At 42.0% G+C, this 16570-nt stretch overlaps 1 protein-coding gene across 1 annotated transcript in view; it reads right to left on the reverse strand.

Moving 5' to 3' along the window:
• LOC106589096 (sodium-dependent neutral amino acid transporter B(0)AT1) overlaps nucleotides 1–3477 on the reverse strand; it is a 17726-nt gene extending 14249 nt beyond the window's left edge. Inside the window, exons 1-3 of the mRNA XM_045709549.1 lie at nucleotides 3014–3477; nucleotides 1152–1292; nucleotides 1–22 (exon numbers count right to left, since the gene is read on the reverse strand). The exon at nucleotides 1–22 is cut by the window's left edge and continues 116 nt beyond it. Coding sequence (XP_045565505.1) covers nucleotides 1–22; nucleotides 1152–1292; nucleotides 3014–3215 — 365 coding nt within the window. The 5' untranslated portion in view covers nucleotides 3216–3477. The remainder of the gene's footprint in view (nucleotides 23–1151; nucleotides 1293–3013) is intronic.
• Between the last annotated feature and the right edge of the window lie 13093 nt (nucleotides 3478–16570).

A 16570-nucleotide genomic window follows, 5' to 3' on the forward strand; every position in this document is an offset into this window, starting at 1 on the left:
GATACCAACATGGAGGCAATACCTGTTTCAGAACAAATTCCATTTACATTTCCCTGTACATTCCAGTGAATTATAAGCATATTCAAGTTTCTTCAAATATGCTATGTCCAAGTATATACAGTATGTAGAGTACCAGTCAAAAGTTTGGACACATACTCATTCAAGGTATTTTTTATTTAATTTAATTTTTTACTGTTTTCTACATTGTAGAATAGAATACATCAAAACTACGGAATAACACATATGGAATCATGTAGTAACCAAAGAAGTGCTAAACAAATCAAAATATATTTTATATTTGAGATTCTTCAAAGTAGCCACCCTTTGCCTTGATGACAGCTTTGCACACTCTTGGCATTCTCTCAACCAGCTTCATGGGGAATGCTTTTCCACATATGCACATATGCTGAGCACTTGATGGCTGCTTTTCCTTCACTCTGCGGTCCAACTCATCCCAAACCATCTCAATTGGGTGGAGGTCAGGTGATTGTGGAGGCCAGATCATCTGATGCAGCACTCCATCACTAATAATGGGCTGTCGTTTCTCTTTGCTTATTTGAGCTGTTCTTGCCATAATATGGACTTGGTCTTTTACCATATAGGGCTATCTTCTGTATACCACACCTACCTTTTCACCACACAACTGATTGGCTCAAAGCATTAAGAAGGAAAGAAATTCTACAAATGAAATTCTACAACTTTGCACAGCTGTTAATTTAAATGCATTCCAGGTGACTACCTCATTCAGTTGGTTGAGAGAATGCCAAGAGAGTGCAAAGTTGTCAAAAGGCAAAGGGTGGCTACTTTGAAAAATCTCAAATCTAAAATATATTTTAATTTGTTTAACACTTCTTTGGTTACTACATGATTCCATACGTGTTATTTCATAGTTTGGATGTCTTCACTATTATTCTACAATATAGAAAATAGTAAAAATATAGCAAAAACTCTTGAATGAGTAGCTGTTTCCAAACTTTTGACTGGTACTGCATGTTTAAGTGTGCTATACACAATACATAATATTGCAAAACATAAAAACGTATAGCTACTTATAACCATATTCCTGAAGCCACAAGGGTTTTGTCAGACATGATCACATGATCACAGGAATTCCACACAGATACCGTAATCAGGAATGGACTGTCACCCACCAATGCCAGTGAGGTAAGGGTTGACAGAGCCCCACACTCCCACACTGCCGCTCCTGAGGCGCTGTCCGATAGCAAACTCCAGGTGCAGCAGTGGAATCCCCTCCAGAACCAGCAAGATCAGGAATGGGATCATAAACGCTCCTGGGAACACAAGATTGGAATTGGAATCTCTGTTGGTTGTTTTGATCAGTTGACATATCGACAATACTCCACTGAACACATCTCCAGTATTGCAACAGTAGCAGTTGTATTATTGTGTTATTAAAACATTTACAATTACATTTAAAAGTGTTAGTGTTGCAGATTTTCAGATAATACAATTTTAAATTAACTCTCTAGTGAAAAATCCCTCTTTTAAAAGCTCATATTCTGTTATCTCTTATATATTATTACCCAAATAATGTGGTTGACTCGTCCTACATTTGACATTTTAGTTATTTAGTAGACGCTCTAATCCAGAGCAACTAGGGTTAAGTGCCTTGTCCAAGGGCACATGAACAGATGTTTAACCTTGTTGGCCCGGGGAGTCAAACCAGCAACCCTTTCAGTTACCGACCCACCGCTAGGCTACCTGCCACCCTATACTCATATTTGTGGCAAAGCTCAAAAACCCCACCTCAAACTTTCTATTTCCTAATATGATGTCATACTCCTGAGGAGGATGAGCTGGCCAATCAGAAGTCTAGAGGAGGATAAGCTGGCCAATCAGAAGTCTAGAGGAGGATAAACTGGCCAATCGGCGGTCTATTTTTTTTTTAGGACCGGTGTACGCCCACACCATTCCAACACAGAAAACCTTATTTTTAACGTACTTAATCACCATGTTTTTGTAACTATTTAACTACTATTGTAAGTAATTATAGGTCATATTTAATAGAAATCTGGAATCATTGGACAGTTACTTTAAAGTGTTATTAACATGTTGAAGGGGTTTCTCTGTGTTAAAATACCCATTAGACAGTTTGAAAACGTTTTTAACAAGTTGAGAACGATTACAACATTTGTTTTGTTTACTTGTTAAGATTTCATACCACGACTAGCAATCCTCTCAAATACTGTACATTTATTGGGTTTTGAGGAATCCAAAATGAAATTTACGACCGTCCCCTATCAGTCGTAATCATCTAAAGTAAACTTTACTTTCACCCATACCACAAAACAAATGGCCAGTCACTCGTTATTCCATCAGACAACTAATAACATAATCAATATAGTACTCTGCTATCTCTGTATGTGCAGATAAATTATCCTACTAATTGTATACAGTGTATTCCACCTTCCTAATGTTGATATTTTTTTTTTTGCCCTCAAAACAGACTCAAGTCGTCTGGTCATGGACTCTATAAGGTGTCGAAAGCGTTCCACAGGGATGATGGCCCATGTCCTTTTGGGTGGTGGACCATTCTTGATACACACGGGAAAATGTTGAGCGTGAAAAACCCAGCAGCGTTGCAGTTCTTGACACACTAAAAACTGGTGCGCCTGGCACCTGAAACCATACTCCGTTCAAAGGCACTTAAATGTGTTGCCTTGCCCATTCACCCTCTGAATGGCACACGTCCACAATCCATGTCTCAATTGTCTCAAGGCTTAAAAATCCTTCTTTATCATGTCTTCTCCCCTTCATCTACACTGATTGAAGTGGATTTAACAAGTGACATCAATAAGGGATCATTGCTTTCATCTAGATTCACCTGGTCAGGGCATGTCATTGAAAGAGCAGGTGTTCCTAATGTTTTGTAATCTCACTGTAGTTTGTAGTTTTCCCTGTTTAATTTCTACTGTGGAAAAAATGCGTAAATCAAAATCCTTTTCATTAATTTTTACATACAATCAAACCTCCTCCCCTCTTTCTCCCCTACCTCCTCCATGGCTCTGACACAGGTAAGGGAACCTCCACACGTTCCCCAGCCCCACACAGAAGCCCACACAGGTCAGCATGTACTGGGTCTTGTTGTCCCATTTGGGCCTGTCCCCAGCCTCCTCCTTCTCCATCCTCTCCAGCTCCTTATGAGACGGGATCCGGTCATCCAAACCCGGGTTGGGCAGCTTGGGGAACCTCATGGCAACCGGCTGGATAGTGAAGTCTTCCTCCACCCAATAAAGGTACAGTTCTCCGTCTCTCTCTCTCTCTCTCTCTCTCTCTCTCTCTCTAGTTTTCTCTCTCTTTCTCTTTCAGCTGCTGGCTTTATTGTTCACCCAGAAAGGGTCTCAGGATGGTTGTAGACAACAAAAGGAACTGAATGTCCTCTCTATTGTCAGCTGGTTGACTGTTGCGTGTGCCCTGCCTACTTCGTGTGGCCTTTACCCTCTAAATGTCTTCTTTCAAGGGGGGACTGTCACAGCACTTCTGCTGAACTTTGGTTTCACAGTGGCTTCAGTTATCTGAGGATTCTTCTGAGCCAGTGAGATATTATATATCTAGTCAGCAGGTTGTTGCAGCTAAAAGGTCAGCCATCTTTATAATGGTTAAAAACATCATGTGAAGAGTAGTCTCGTAATTGGCAATTTTTTTTCTCCCAGAAGGTATTGAGGGTCTACATCCAAAATGGCAGCCTATTCCTTATTAGAATGCGCTAGAACAATAGAATGCGCTAGAACAATAGAACGCGCTAGAACAATAGAACGCGCTAGAACAATAGGAACGCGCTAGAACAATAGAACGCGCTAGAACAATAGAATGCAATAGAACGCGCTAGAACAATAGAACGCGCTAGAACAATAGAACGCGCTAGAACAATAGAACGCGCTAGAACAATAGAACGCGCTAGAACAATAGGAACGCGCTAGAACAATAGAACGCGCTAGAACAATAGAACGCGCTAGAACAATAGAACGCGCTAGAACAATAGAAAGCGCTAGAACAATAGAACGCGCTAGAACAATAGAAAGCGCTAGAACAATAGGAACGCGCTAGAACAATAGAACGCGCTAGAACAATAGAACGCGCTAGAACAATAGGAACGCGCTAGAACAATAGAACGCGCTAGAACAATAGAACGCGCTAGAACAATAGAAAGCGCTAGAACAATAGGAACGCAGAAAGGAATGTTGTCTAGTTCACTCGTGACTGAAAGGTCACTGATGCAGTATTGTTTTCCTCCTCTCATTTACCAACATGTTGACACATCCTTCCCATCAACACTTATCTTTTCATGTACATAGTAAAGATACAGTAACGGAGTGGCAAATGTGGACTAATTAAACATGTTCTATTTACACGATCTGTACAGTCTACTTCTAGTTTAAAGGTCCCCTGACTGTCATTTTGTTTCCCATGTAAAATAGCCTTTTGAGTAACTAAAATATCACCTATAATATTTTTTTGGAGGGGTGGGTGGGGTGGATAGAAATGCTGAACATTTTTGAAAAAGTAAATTTTCTCTCAGGACTAACTACCAGGAAGTTTGAAAAGACAGGCTGAGTGGGCGGGGAGTTTATATTCATGAGCTCGTCTTGACTGACAGCTCTTTGAAAACGTCTATGTCAAGAAACTTGGATGCAGTGAGCAGTTTTGCAGTGAAATCATCTCAACCTAATTTGGTGAAACACAAATCAACTCAAACAACATTGAAATTGCATCAATGATGTCAATTTTTTTAATATATTTTTTATATACGTCTCCCAACTGCCATGTCTCTTGTGATGCGGTTCACAGCAGCACTGACAGATGTGTTTACATGACAACTGTGTCAGAGTTTTGCCCCCCCCCCTTTTGTTTCATGCTGGCTGAAGACCTAGCTAGCCAGTAACTAGCTAACACCAAGACATAAAGACCTAGCTAGCCAGTAACTAGCTAACACCAGACGGATGAAGACCTAGCTAGCCAGTAACTAGCTAACACCAGACAGATGAAGACCTAGCTAGCCAGTAACTAGCTAACACCAAGACATAAAGACCTAGTTAGCCAGTAACTAGCTAATACCAGACAGATGAAGACCTAGCTAGCCAGTAACTAGCTAATACCAGACATAAAGACCTAGCTAGCCAGTAACTAGCTAACACGAGACATAAAGACTTAGCTAGCCAGTAACTAGCTAACACCAGACATAAAGACCTAGCTAGCCAGTAACTAGCTAACACCAGACATAAAGACCTAGCTAGCCAGTAACTAGCTAACACCAGACATAGAAGACCTAGCTAGCCAGTAACTAGCTAACACCAGACATAAAGACCTAGCTAGCCAGTAACTAGCTAACACCAGACAGATGAAGACCTAGCTAGCCAGTAACTGGCTAACACCAGACATAAAGACCTAGCTAGCCAGTAACTAGCTAACACCATACAGATGAAGACCTAGCTAGCCAGTAACTAGCTAACACCAGACGGATGAAGACCTAGCTAGCCAGCTAACACCAGACGGATGAAGACCTAGCTAGCCAGTAACTAGCTAACACCAGACATAAAGACCTAGCTAGCCAGTAACTAGCTAACACCAGACCGATGAAGACCTAGCTAGCCAGCTAACACCAGACAGATGAAGACCTAGCTAGCCAGTAACTAGCTAACACCAGACAGATGAAGACCTAGCTAGCCAGTAACTAGCTAACACCAGACGGATGAAGACCTAGCTAGCCAGCTAACACCAGACGGATGAAGACCTAGCTAGCCAGCTAACACCAGACGGATGAAGACCTAGCTAGCCTGCTAACACCAGACAGATGAAGACCTAGCTAGCCAGTAACTAGCAAACACCAGACAGATGAAGACCTAGCTAGCCAGTAACTAGCTAACACCAGAAATAAAGACCTAGCTAGCCAGTAACTAGCTAACACCAGACAGATGAAGACCTAGCTAGCCAGTAACTAGCTAACACCTGACAGATGAAAGGGGAAAGATATATAAGTAGCTTTGCTATAGATTAATAGTGTAAACGTTTTATTATCTTTGCTGACACCCTACAGTAAAATGTTGGCACCAGTAGAGTAGCTATCTAGCAATATAAACCACACCCTTCTAGAAACACGCCATGGAAAAACATAATTTTGAGTGTTCATGACCTTTAACATAAATTAATCTGTACAGTCTAGTTGTGCTCGTGACTGAAAGCCCACTGATGCCATATGTTCCATACTCTATATGACTTAATATAGTCCATTATATGAATGTATAGATCGTATGAAAAAGGCTGTTATTAGAAGGAGAGAAGGAAACCAATAGAAAAGTAGTTTGGTGAAAACTCCCATACGACTTGAGTTGGACAATAAAAGGTTGAGTTTGGAAGGTTGTTACACCTGAGATATATTTGCTCAATTCACTAAAACCAATAAATGTAAATCAATAACCTCTTGATAAAGTTTAATCCTTCTGCCTATTGTTTATTGAAGAATATAGAGTTTATCCAAAATCAATTAATCAAGTGAGAATGTAATCCACTGGACACACTACGTCATTTCAACGTGAAGAATTGGGTAATATTTGGTAGATTCGTTGATCAATGAGATTCCAACTGATTTTCAACCAATCAAAATAAAAGACAGCCAAAAGTTGGTTGAATTCCCAACAAAATTTCAATGAGAAGATCAATGTCAGATTTTTGGATTAGTTGTCACCTAAATGTGTTATCAACTGTGCTTTAAAAAATAGTTAATCTGTCGCAGCCGGCCGCGACCGGGAGGCCCTGTGGGGCGGCGAACAATTGGCCCAGCGTCGTCCGGGTTAGGGGAGGGTTCGGCCGGCAGGGATGTTCTTGTCTCATCGCGCACTAGCGACTCCTGTGGCGGGCCGGGCGCAGTGCAGGCTGACACGGTCGCCAGGTGTACGGTGTTTCCTCCGACACATTGGTGCGGCTGGTTTCCGGGTTAAGCGGGTGTTGTGTCAAGAAGCAGTGCGGCTTGGTTGGGTCTTGTTTTGGAGGACGCCTGGCTCTCGACCTTCACCTCTCCCGAGTCCCTACGGGAGTTGCAGCGATGGGACAAGACTGTAACTACCAATTGGATACAACGAAATTGGAGAGAAAAAAGGGGGTAAAATAAAAATATATAAAAATAAATATAATATAGTTAAAAGCACACTAAAGTTCAAATGGGAATACAATGTCAGCTATTTAGTTCATTTCTACAACAACTTAATGTTTTATCACTGTGCTTCATCTAACAGCACAACTACATCACCTGGATTGCAGTTAGTTGAGATTACATTATAGTACATTACAGTTGAGATTACATTAAAGTACATTACAGTTGAGATTACATTATAGTACATTACAGTTGAGATTACATTAGAGTACATTACAGTTGAGATTACATTAAAGTACATGGTGAAAGTAATTAGTGTCGTTTGAGATTCTAGATTAGTGTAGCAATTGTGTAGATTTCCACAGACCTGTGACCTTGAACGCTTTCTATGATTACATAAGAAGACATTTATAATTACAGTAACCTCTAAATGTGATCATGGATGTGTTACTCATTTTAAGGTTGATTTAAAAACCTGTAATATTAGGTTTGGAAAATAACTTTAACATTAATGTCTTACAAAAGTAATATTTAATTGTTTGTTTGACAACACAACCAAAATATAAACATTTAAACATGTAGACGTCATTGTAAAAAAGAATTTGTTCTTAACTGACTTGCCAAGTTAATAAATAAAGGTGAGAGAGAGAAAGAGAGAGAAACAGATGGATTTGGATGGGGGGAGTTTTTCTATTATGCCGACATGGACTCTTAAGGGGTTAACTTATCGAGATGTGAATCAAACATATGTATTATTACCTCTTATATTCCATTTGAAATCAACCAAACCTCGAAACCCCTACGCCTACATATGTATTGTCTATTTTTAGTTGAATCCTGGCTCTGAATTTAATACTTATCTGTTGATGACTTCTGAAATGCTTTATAGGCCTAAATAGCATCATTGATCATACAGTATATGATTGATAAAGTATAGTTACTTTTCCTTGGCTCTGTTGAACCTTTGGAATGACTTTGATAGCACCAGTAAATCTATTATGCGGAGATTTCGCAACAATCATTCTCACGATAGCACATTGGAAATAGTCAGAGACACATATCAAAGCTAAGCAGGGCTGGGCTTGGTTAATAAAACCCTGGATGGGATACTGGAGGGATAGCTGTTAAAACCCTGGATGGGATACTGGAGGGATAGCTGTTAAAACCCTGGATGGGATACTGGAGGGATAGCTGTTAAAACCCTGGATGGGATACTGGAGGGATAGCTGTTAAAACCCTGGATGGGATACTGGAGGGATAGCTGTTAAAACCCTGGATGGGATACTGGAGGGTTAAAACCCTGGAGGGATACTGGAGGGATAGCTGTTAAAACCCTGGATGGGATACTGGAGGGTTAAAACCCTGGAGGGATACTGGAGGGATAAAACCCTGGATGGGATACTGGAGGGATAAAACCCTGGATGGGATACTGGAGGGATAGCTGTTAAACCCTGGAGGGATAGCTGTTAAACCCCTGGATGGGATACTGGAGGGATAGCTGTTAAAACCCTGGAGGGATAGCTGTTAAAACCCTGGAGGGATAGCTGTTAAACCCTGGAGGGATAGCTGTTAAACCCTGGAGGGATAGCTGTTAAACCCTGGAGGGATAGCTGTTAAACCCTGGAGGGATAGCTGTTAAACCCTGGATGGGATACTGGAGGGATAGCTGTTAAACCCTGGAGGGATAGCTGTTAGAACCAATGGATGGGATACTAGAGGGATAGCTGTAGATAAATCAACTCTCTAGTAGGAGGTGATTCCCAGCCAATTGTATTCTTATAGTTAATATATTATGTTGAAGATCTGACGTTGTTTCAAAGGTACAAATTCAACATGTTTTACACAAGGTTTGTCGGTGTTGAAAATTGGTTACCGTGATTTTGATAATCCTGTGTTTGAAATTTTACCCCCAAAACAACAGTTTATATTGATGACTTTTTCCAAATCCACTTTATTTTCCATGCAGATTCCACATCACAATACGTTAAACAAAATAGATTGAAACAATATTGATTTAACCAGTTTGTACCCAGTGAGAAGCCTTGTCCTGAGAACAGAACCACTCATGGAATCAGTGACCTGGACCAAAACAAATGGTTCAAATCAAATTTTTATTGGTTTTGGGTTTGGTACAAAGTGCTCAAAACCCTCCTCTCATTTACCAACACGGTGACACATCTTTCCCATCAACGCTTATCTTAACTATCAGTGCAAGACGTTACATGAACACGGTGAAGATACTCTGAGCAGCACATTAATAAAACACTGGCCAAAGGTGAACTAATTCATCAATGTCCCAAATGTCACCCCATGTCCTACATAGTACCGAACTTTTTACCTTGGCCCATAAGGTTCTGTTTGGGATGCAACCGGTTTGAACTGATAGTGTAGAAAATGTTTTCCCTGTTTTGTTATGGAGTATAGGCCTCCCTTTGATTCACTGTACGTCTTATCAGTGTTCTCCTCTGATACAATTATTGACCCAGGCACTGTTGCAAATATACTGTTTTATTGACTTGTAGTTGTAATATCTGGCAATAGCACCCTTTGAAGACAGTTTTATTAATAATGTCATCAAAGCTATTTGATTGTATGTAAAATATTGTACATTTCTATATCCCTGAAATTACATTTTATAGTATTTGAATAAATCTCTAATCTCTAAATCCTCAAACAGAGAAAGCCAAAGCGACAGTGAAACCTTAGGTTCATTCCTCTAAAGACCCGTCATCCTCTGGTTGGTCATTCCTCTAAAGACCCGTCATCCTCTGGTTGGTCATTCCTCTAAAGACCCATCATCCTCTGGTTGGTCATTCCTCTAAAGACCCGTCATCCTCTGGTTGGTCATTCCTCTAAAGACCCATCATCCTCTGGTTGGTCATTCCTCTAAAGACCCATCATCCTCTGGTTGGTCAGGTTCATTCCTCTAAAGACCCATCATCCTCTGGTTGGTCAGGTTCATTCCTCTAAAGACCCGTCATCCTCTGGTTGGTCAGGTTCATTCCTCTAAAGACCTGTCATCCTCTGGTTGGTCAGGTTCATTCCTCTAAAGACCCGTCATCCTCTGGTTGGTCATTCCTCTAAAGACCCGTCATCCTCTGGTTGGTCAGGTTCATTCCTCTAAAGACCCATCATCCTCTGGTTGGTCATTCCTCTAAAGACCCATCATCCTCTGGTTGGTCATTCCTCTAAAGACCCATCATCCTCTGATTGGTCATTCCTCTAAAGACCCATCATCCTCTGGTTGGTCATTCCTCTAAAGACCCATCATCCTCTGGTTGGTCATTCCTCTAAAGACCCGTCATCCTCTGGTTGGTCATTCCTCTAAAGACCCATCATCCTCTGGTTGGTCATTCCTCTAAAGACCCGTCATCCTCTGGTTGGTCATTCCTCTAAAGACCCATCATCCTCTGATTGGTCAGGTTCATTCCTCTAAAGACCCATCATCCTCTGGTTGGTCAGGTTCATTCCTCTAAAGACCCGTCATCCTCTGGTTGGTCATTCCTCTAAAGACCCATCATCCTCTGGTTGGTCATTCCTCTAAAGACCCGTCATCCTCTGGTTGGTCAGGTTCATTCCTCTAAAGACCCGTCATCCTCTGATTGGTCAGGTTCATTCCTCTAAAGACCCGTCATCCTCTGATTGGTCAGGTTCATTCCTCTAAAGACCCGTCATCCTCTGGTTGGTCAGGTTCATTCCTCTAAAGACCCGTCATCCTCTGATTGGTCAGGTTCATTCCTCTAAAGACCCATCATCCTCTGGTTGGTCATTCCTCTAAAGACCCGTCATCCTCTGGTTGGTCAGGTTCATTCCTCTAAAGACCCGTCATCCTCTGGTTGGTCATTCCTCTAAAGACCCATCATCCTCTGGTTGGTCATTCCTCTAAAGACCCATCATCCTCTGGTTGGTCAGGTTCATTCCTCTAAAGACCCATCATCCTCTGGTTGGTCAGGTTCATTCCTCTAAAGACCCGTCATCCTCTGGTTGGTCAGGTTCATTCCTCTAAAGACCCATCATCCTCTGATTGGTCATTCCTCTAAAGACCCGTCATCCTCTGGTTGGTCATTCCTCTAAAGACCCATCATCCTCTGGTTGGTCATTCCTCTAAAGACCCGTCATCCTCTGGTTGGTCATTCCTCTAAAGACCCGTCATCCTCTGGTTGGTCAGGTTCATTCCTCTAAAGACCCGTCATCCTCTGGTTGGTCATTCCTCTAAAGACCCATCATCCTCTGGTTGGTCAGGTTCATTCCTCTAAAGACCCATCATCCTCTGGTTGGTCATTCCTCTAAAGACCCGTCATCCTCTGATTGGTCATTCCTCTAAAGACCCGTCATCCTCTGATTGGTCAGGTTCATTCCTCTAAAGACCCGTCATCCTCTGGTTGGTCATTCCTCTAAAGACCCGTCATCCTCTGGTTGGTCATTCCTCTAAAGACCCGTCATCCTCTGGTTGGTCATTCCTCTAAAGACCCGTCATCCTCTGGTTGGTCATTCCTCTAAAGACCCGTCATCCTCTGGTTGGTCATTCCTCTAAAGACCCATCATCCTCTGGTTGGTCAGGTTCATTCCTCTAAAGACCCGTCATCCTCTGATTGGTCAGGTTCATTCCTCTAAAGACCCGTCATCCTCTGGTTGGTCAGGTTCATTCCTCTAAAGACCCGTCATCCTCTGGTTGGTCAGGTTCATTCCTCTAAAGACCCCTCATCCTCTGGTTGGTCAGGTTCATTCCTCTAAAGACCCATCATCCTCTGGTTGGTCATTCCTCTAAAGACCCGTCATCCTCTGGTTGGTCAGGTTCATTCCTCTAAAGACCCGTCATCCTCTGGTTGGTCAGGTTCATTCCTCTAAAGACCCCTCATCCTCTGGTTGGTCAGGTTCATTCCTCTAAAGACCCGTCATCCTCTGGTTGGTCAGGTTCATTCCTCTAAAGACCCATCATCCTCTGGTTGGTCAGGTTCATTCCTCTAAAGACCTGTCATCCTCTGGTTGGTCAGGTTCATTCCTCTAAAGACCCGTCATCCTCTGGTTGGTCATTCCTCTAAAGACCCGTCATCCTCTGGTTGGTCATTCCTCTAAAGACCCATCATCCTCTGGTTGGTCATTCCTCTAAAGACCCATCATCCTCTGGTTGGTCATTCCTCTAAAGACCCATCATCCTCTGATTGGTCAGGTTCATTCCTCTAAAGACCCGTCATCCTCTGGTTGGTCAGTTTCCTCTAAAGACCCGTCATCCTCTGGTTGGTCAGGTTCATTCCTCTAAAGACCCGTCATCCTCTGGTTGGTCAGGTTCATTCCTCTAAAGACCCGTCATCCTCTGGTTGGTCATTCCTCTAAAGACCCGTCATCCTCTGGTTGGTCATTCCTCTAAAGACCCGTCATCCTCTGGTTGGTCATTCCTCTAAAGACCCATCATCCTCTGATTGGTCAGGTTCATTCCTCTAAAGACCCGTCATCCTCTGGTTGGTCAGGTTCAAAGTAACCTACAGTTGGCTAGACATTTGTAAAGGTTGTGTCCCAAATGGCACCCAATTTCCTACATCAGGGCTATTCAACTAGCGGCCCGAGGGCCAGATCCAGCCCGTTTTAAATTTATACTGGCCCTTTGATCAATTCTTAACATTAATAAAATATCTGCCACAAAAAAAATTGGCTACAAAATCAGATTTTCAGTTACAAAATGACTGTTTCTAGAATTTTTTTGCGATATCTAGCACCGATGTGGCATATTGATTATTTTTTCTTTATATGAATTTGGCTTTAGAGTTTGAACAGTGTAAGTTACTAAATATTATGCCCCCATTCATGAAAGCTTTGACTCACTTTGTGTTATTTATAGATTGTAAGGACCGACGACTGGACAGGAGAAGCAGGTACGGGGAATCAAAATATTTATTCAGGAACAGACATAGAACGCGACAGGAACAGCGTCAGCACACAGGTAAACCAGGACATATGACAAACAATCCAGAAGCAGAGAATAGAGCTAGGAAACAGATACACATAGGGAAGGAAATTACACAAGTAATTGAGTCCACGTGAGTCCAATGAGCGCTGATGTGCGTGACAGTGGGGAAGGCAGGTGTGCATACTGAAGGTGGCATGAGTGCGTAATGCTGGGGAGTTTGGCGCCCTCGAGAGCCAGAGGGAGGAAGAGCAGGAGCAGGCGTGACATTGATATCATTTTCAGATGATTTTAAAATCACCTATTTACTTTTGAAGAAGCTTTTAAATAGTTGTTTGAATAAAACAAAGATAATGGTGAGAGAGCGTTGAGCTGATCAGATTTTTTTGGTTGCACCTTGACTCAAGTTGGTTGCCCGCCCTCCACTTCTTTCCTAATTACTTTTAACAACATTACATTTTAAGAAAAGTGATTTATTGGTGGTAGTGCGTTGCTTTTTTACACAGTAAAATTATTATTATTATTCTCGAAGAATAATCACAAGTGAAAATGATATATAATTATGTTTGGGTCAAATCAAGGCTAGTCCAGACGGAACAAAATCTGAACCAAACATCTATGATTGGTTCAAATTTGGTCTGAACTAGAACCAAACAAAAACGTACGTGGACGTGGAAATCAAGGCTGGTCCGGACAGGACCAGAAAAACATGTCCAAAAGGAGTCAGAACCGGTACTTTCTGAGGTATAGCCTACAGCAGGGAGGGGAAACTCCAGTCCTCGGGGGCCGGAGTTGTGTACCAGAGTGGGGAAGTCAGCCTGCAGACACAGAGATGTCCATGAGAAGATGCATGCTACACATTGGTAGTGGATGAGGGGAGTTTTTCCCCCCTTTACAGCGCTGTGACAACTTGAATGGTGCTATATAAATGCTGTCTAAATGCCATCAATTATTCCTACTAATATCTTGGGGGGGGGGAGTACTGACTATATGAGACAGTCAGTTAGTTCCCTTTGGCTCCTGTTTCAATGCAGGGGTGGCGTAGTCTAGCACCACCTAGTGCTCAGTTACACAATAAAATAAAATAACTGGGCCCATATTCATTAAGTGTCTCAGAGTAGGAGTGCAGATCTAGGATCAGGTCCCCCCGTCTGTCCGTCTGTCCGTCCGTGTTCTCCTGTTCATTGTAATCTAAAAGGTAAAACTGATCATTGATCAGCACTCGTACTCTGAAACGCTTCATCAATATGGCCCCCTGATTTTTAAACGGAGAGGGGGAACATTACCAACCTTGTATTCCAGGCGGTGTAGGTGACGTTGGAGCTGACTTTGGTGACGAAGATGAAGACGAAGATTACTAAGATGATTTAAAAGGGCTGACGAACCTCCAGGTCCTGATCCTGATCTCCAATTAGAGGCAGCTGGTCCTCGTTGCCTCTGATTGGAGATCATATTTAAGTAGGGTTTTTTTCTTCCTGGGTTTTTGTGGGTAGTTGTTTTCCGTTTTGTCTGTAGTAACTGACGGAACTGTTTGGTCGTTTTGTTGTTTTCTGTTTTAAGTGTTTTCATTAAAGGAAATATGAGCACTTCACACGCTGCGCCTTGGTCCCCTTTAGACGACCCTCGTTACACTGAGCGAATATCAGGGCAACAATGAATGACGCCAAACAGACAATACCTGAAACAGAAGACACAAACGATTTATTTTTTCAAGGAACATTTGACCAGTGGTCTTCATCTTTAATCCTGAAGAGCTACAGGAAGGGCAGGCATTTGTTCCGGCCCAGCACTAAGCTCTCCGTGACAGGAGTTGGAGATCTCTGCATTGGAAATGTATATTGCACCATGCGTCCTATGATACTGGTCTCAATTGATTCAAGTCAAGGTATTTACCAGTGATCGCCTCCTTAGGCCACATTTTAGGGAAGATGTTGAGATCCTGAAGGGGCACCACTGTGCTTTTTATGTTCCCAAACATGGTGGACAGTCCCAGACAGAAGAACAGGATGGACCAGAGAGAAGAGACAGGCGTCTTGGTGATTGCTTCTGTGAACACGATGAAGGCCAGACCAGTTCCCTCCACACCCTTTTTCTTAAGACAATGACTCACCATCAGGGGAAACATAACTAAAACCAGATTCATCGGTAAAGAGTTTGGGAAACTATTCTCCATGTTGGCACCAAATGTTCCATGACCAACATGGCGCCAATTGAAATGGGCAAAAGGCTTTTGATGCCTTGTGACCATACATCACTGAGGAAAGTTTGCAAGTCGCAGGTCTTGAAGTTCAGACTCTGAATGATCTATGGGAAGGTGCCATTTTAGATTCTGTGGGGATTCTTCTTCTTCTGTGATTTTGCCTTTTGGGAAGGCTGAAAGGATTCAGCAAGGCCAAGATGTTTCTGTATGGGACAACACACAGAGCCTGTAAGGTTGAGATGGTGGTAGGTCGACTACGAACGGTTTTTCATGTTTAACTATTTACTCAAGAATCTTGAAAATACAAAAACAACAGTACCCATAACCACAATGATACCCATAAACCCCAAGGCCGCTACGTGCTAGGATTTGGTAGCAAGGTACAGTGTGGAATATCAAGACAAGCAAAACAGAATAACGACATGATCGTTGTTTTGAGACAGTTCTGTCCATCCATTCAGTGCCGGTTTCCCGGACACAGAAAACCTAGTCCTGGCCTAAAAAGCTTTTAAATGTAACCTTTATTTATCTAGGCAAGTCAGTTAAGAACAAATTCTTATTTACAATGACTTTTTGGTTACTGGCTCAACGCTCTAACCACTAGGCTACCCGCGCTAACCACCAGGCTACATCGTCCAACTAAATGCTTAGCTGCGGGTTCCTTCTCAACAATAAGAAATGATGAAAGAGAAGAATAGGAACATAAAGTAAATGGCTCAGTAGAATAGAATAAACATTTTAGCATCAGTATAATACAGGAAGTCACAATTTATAGTCTAATATTTACATGTGTATTGGGGAAGGGGAGGATGGGAGCAAGTGTATAACGGAGCAGTATAATAGGAGTCTGGTAGCAACAGTTGTGATGTGTGTCTGTAGCGTGTGTTTGTGTGTGTGTGTGTGTGTGTGTGTGTGTGTGTGTGTGTGTGTGTGTGTGTGTTAGTGTTTGAGGAGAGTGCACAATTTTGAACATGAAAAGTTATTAATAAACAAATTAGGCACATTTGGGCAGTCTTGATACAACATTTTGAACAGATATGCAATGGTTCTTTGGATCAGTCTAAACCTTTGCACATACACTGCTGCCATCTAGTAACCAAAATTTGAATTGTGCCTGGGCTGGAATAATACATTATGGCCTTTCTCTTGCATTTCAAAGATGATGGTACAAACAAAACATTTTTTCCTTTGTATTGTTTCTTTTACCAGATCAAATGTGTCATATTCTCCTACATTCATTTCACATTTCATTTGTCTTTCCTTTCAAATGGTATCAAGAATATGCATATCCTTGCTTCAGGGCCTGAGCTACAGGAAGTTAGATTTGGGTATGTCATTTTAGGCAGGAAATTTAAGAAAA

Source organism: Salmo salar, chromosome ssa27 (assembly GCF_905237065.1).
Source record: "Salmo salar chromosome ssa27, Ssal_v3.1, whole genome shotgun sequence".
NCBI classification, from domain to species: Eukaryota; Metazoa; Chordata; class Actinopteri; order Salmoniformes; family Salmonidae; genus Salmo; species Salmo salar.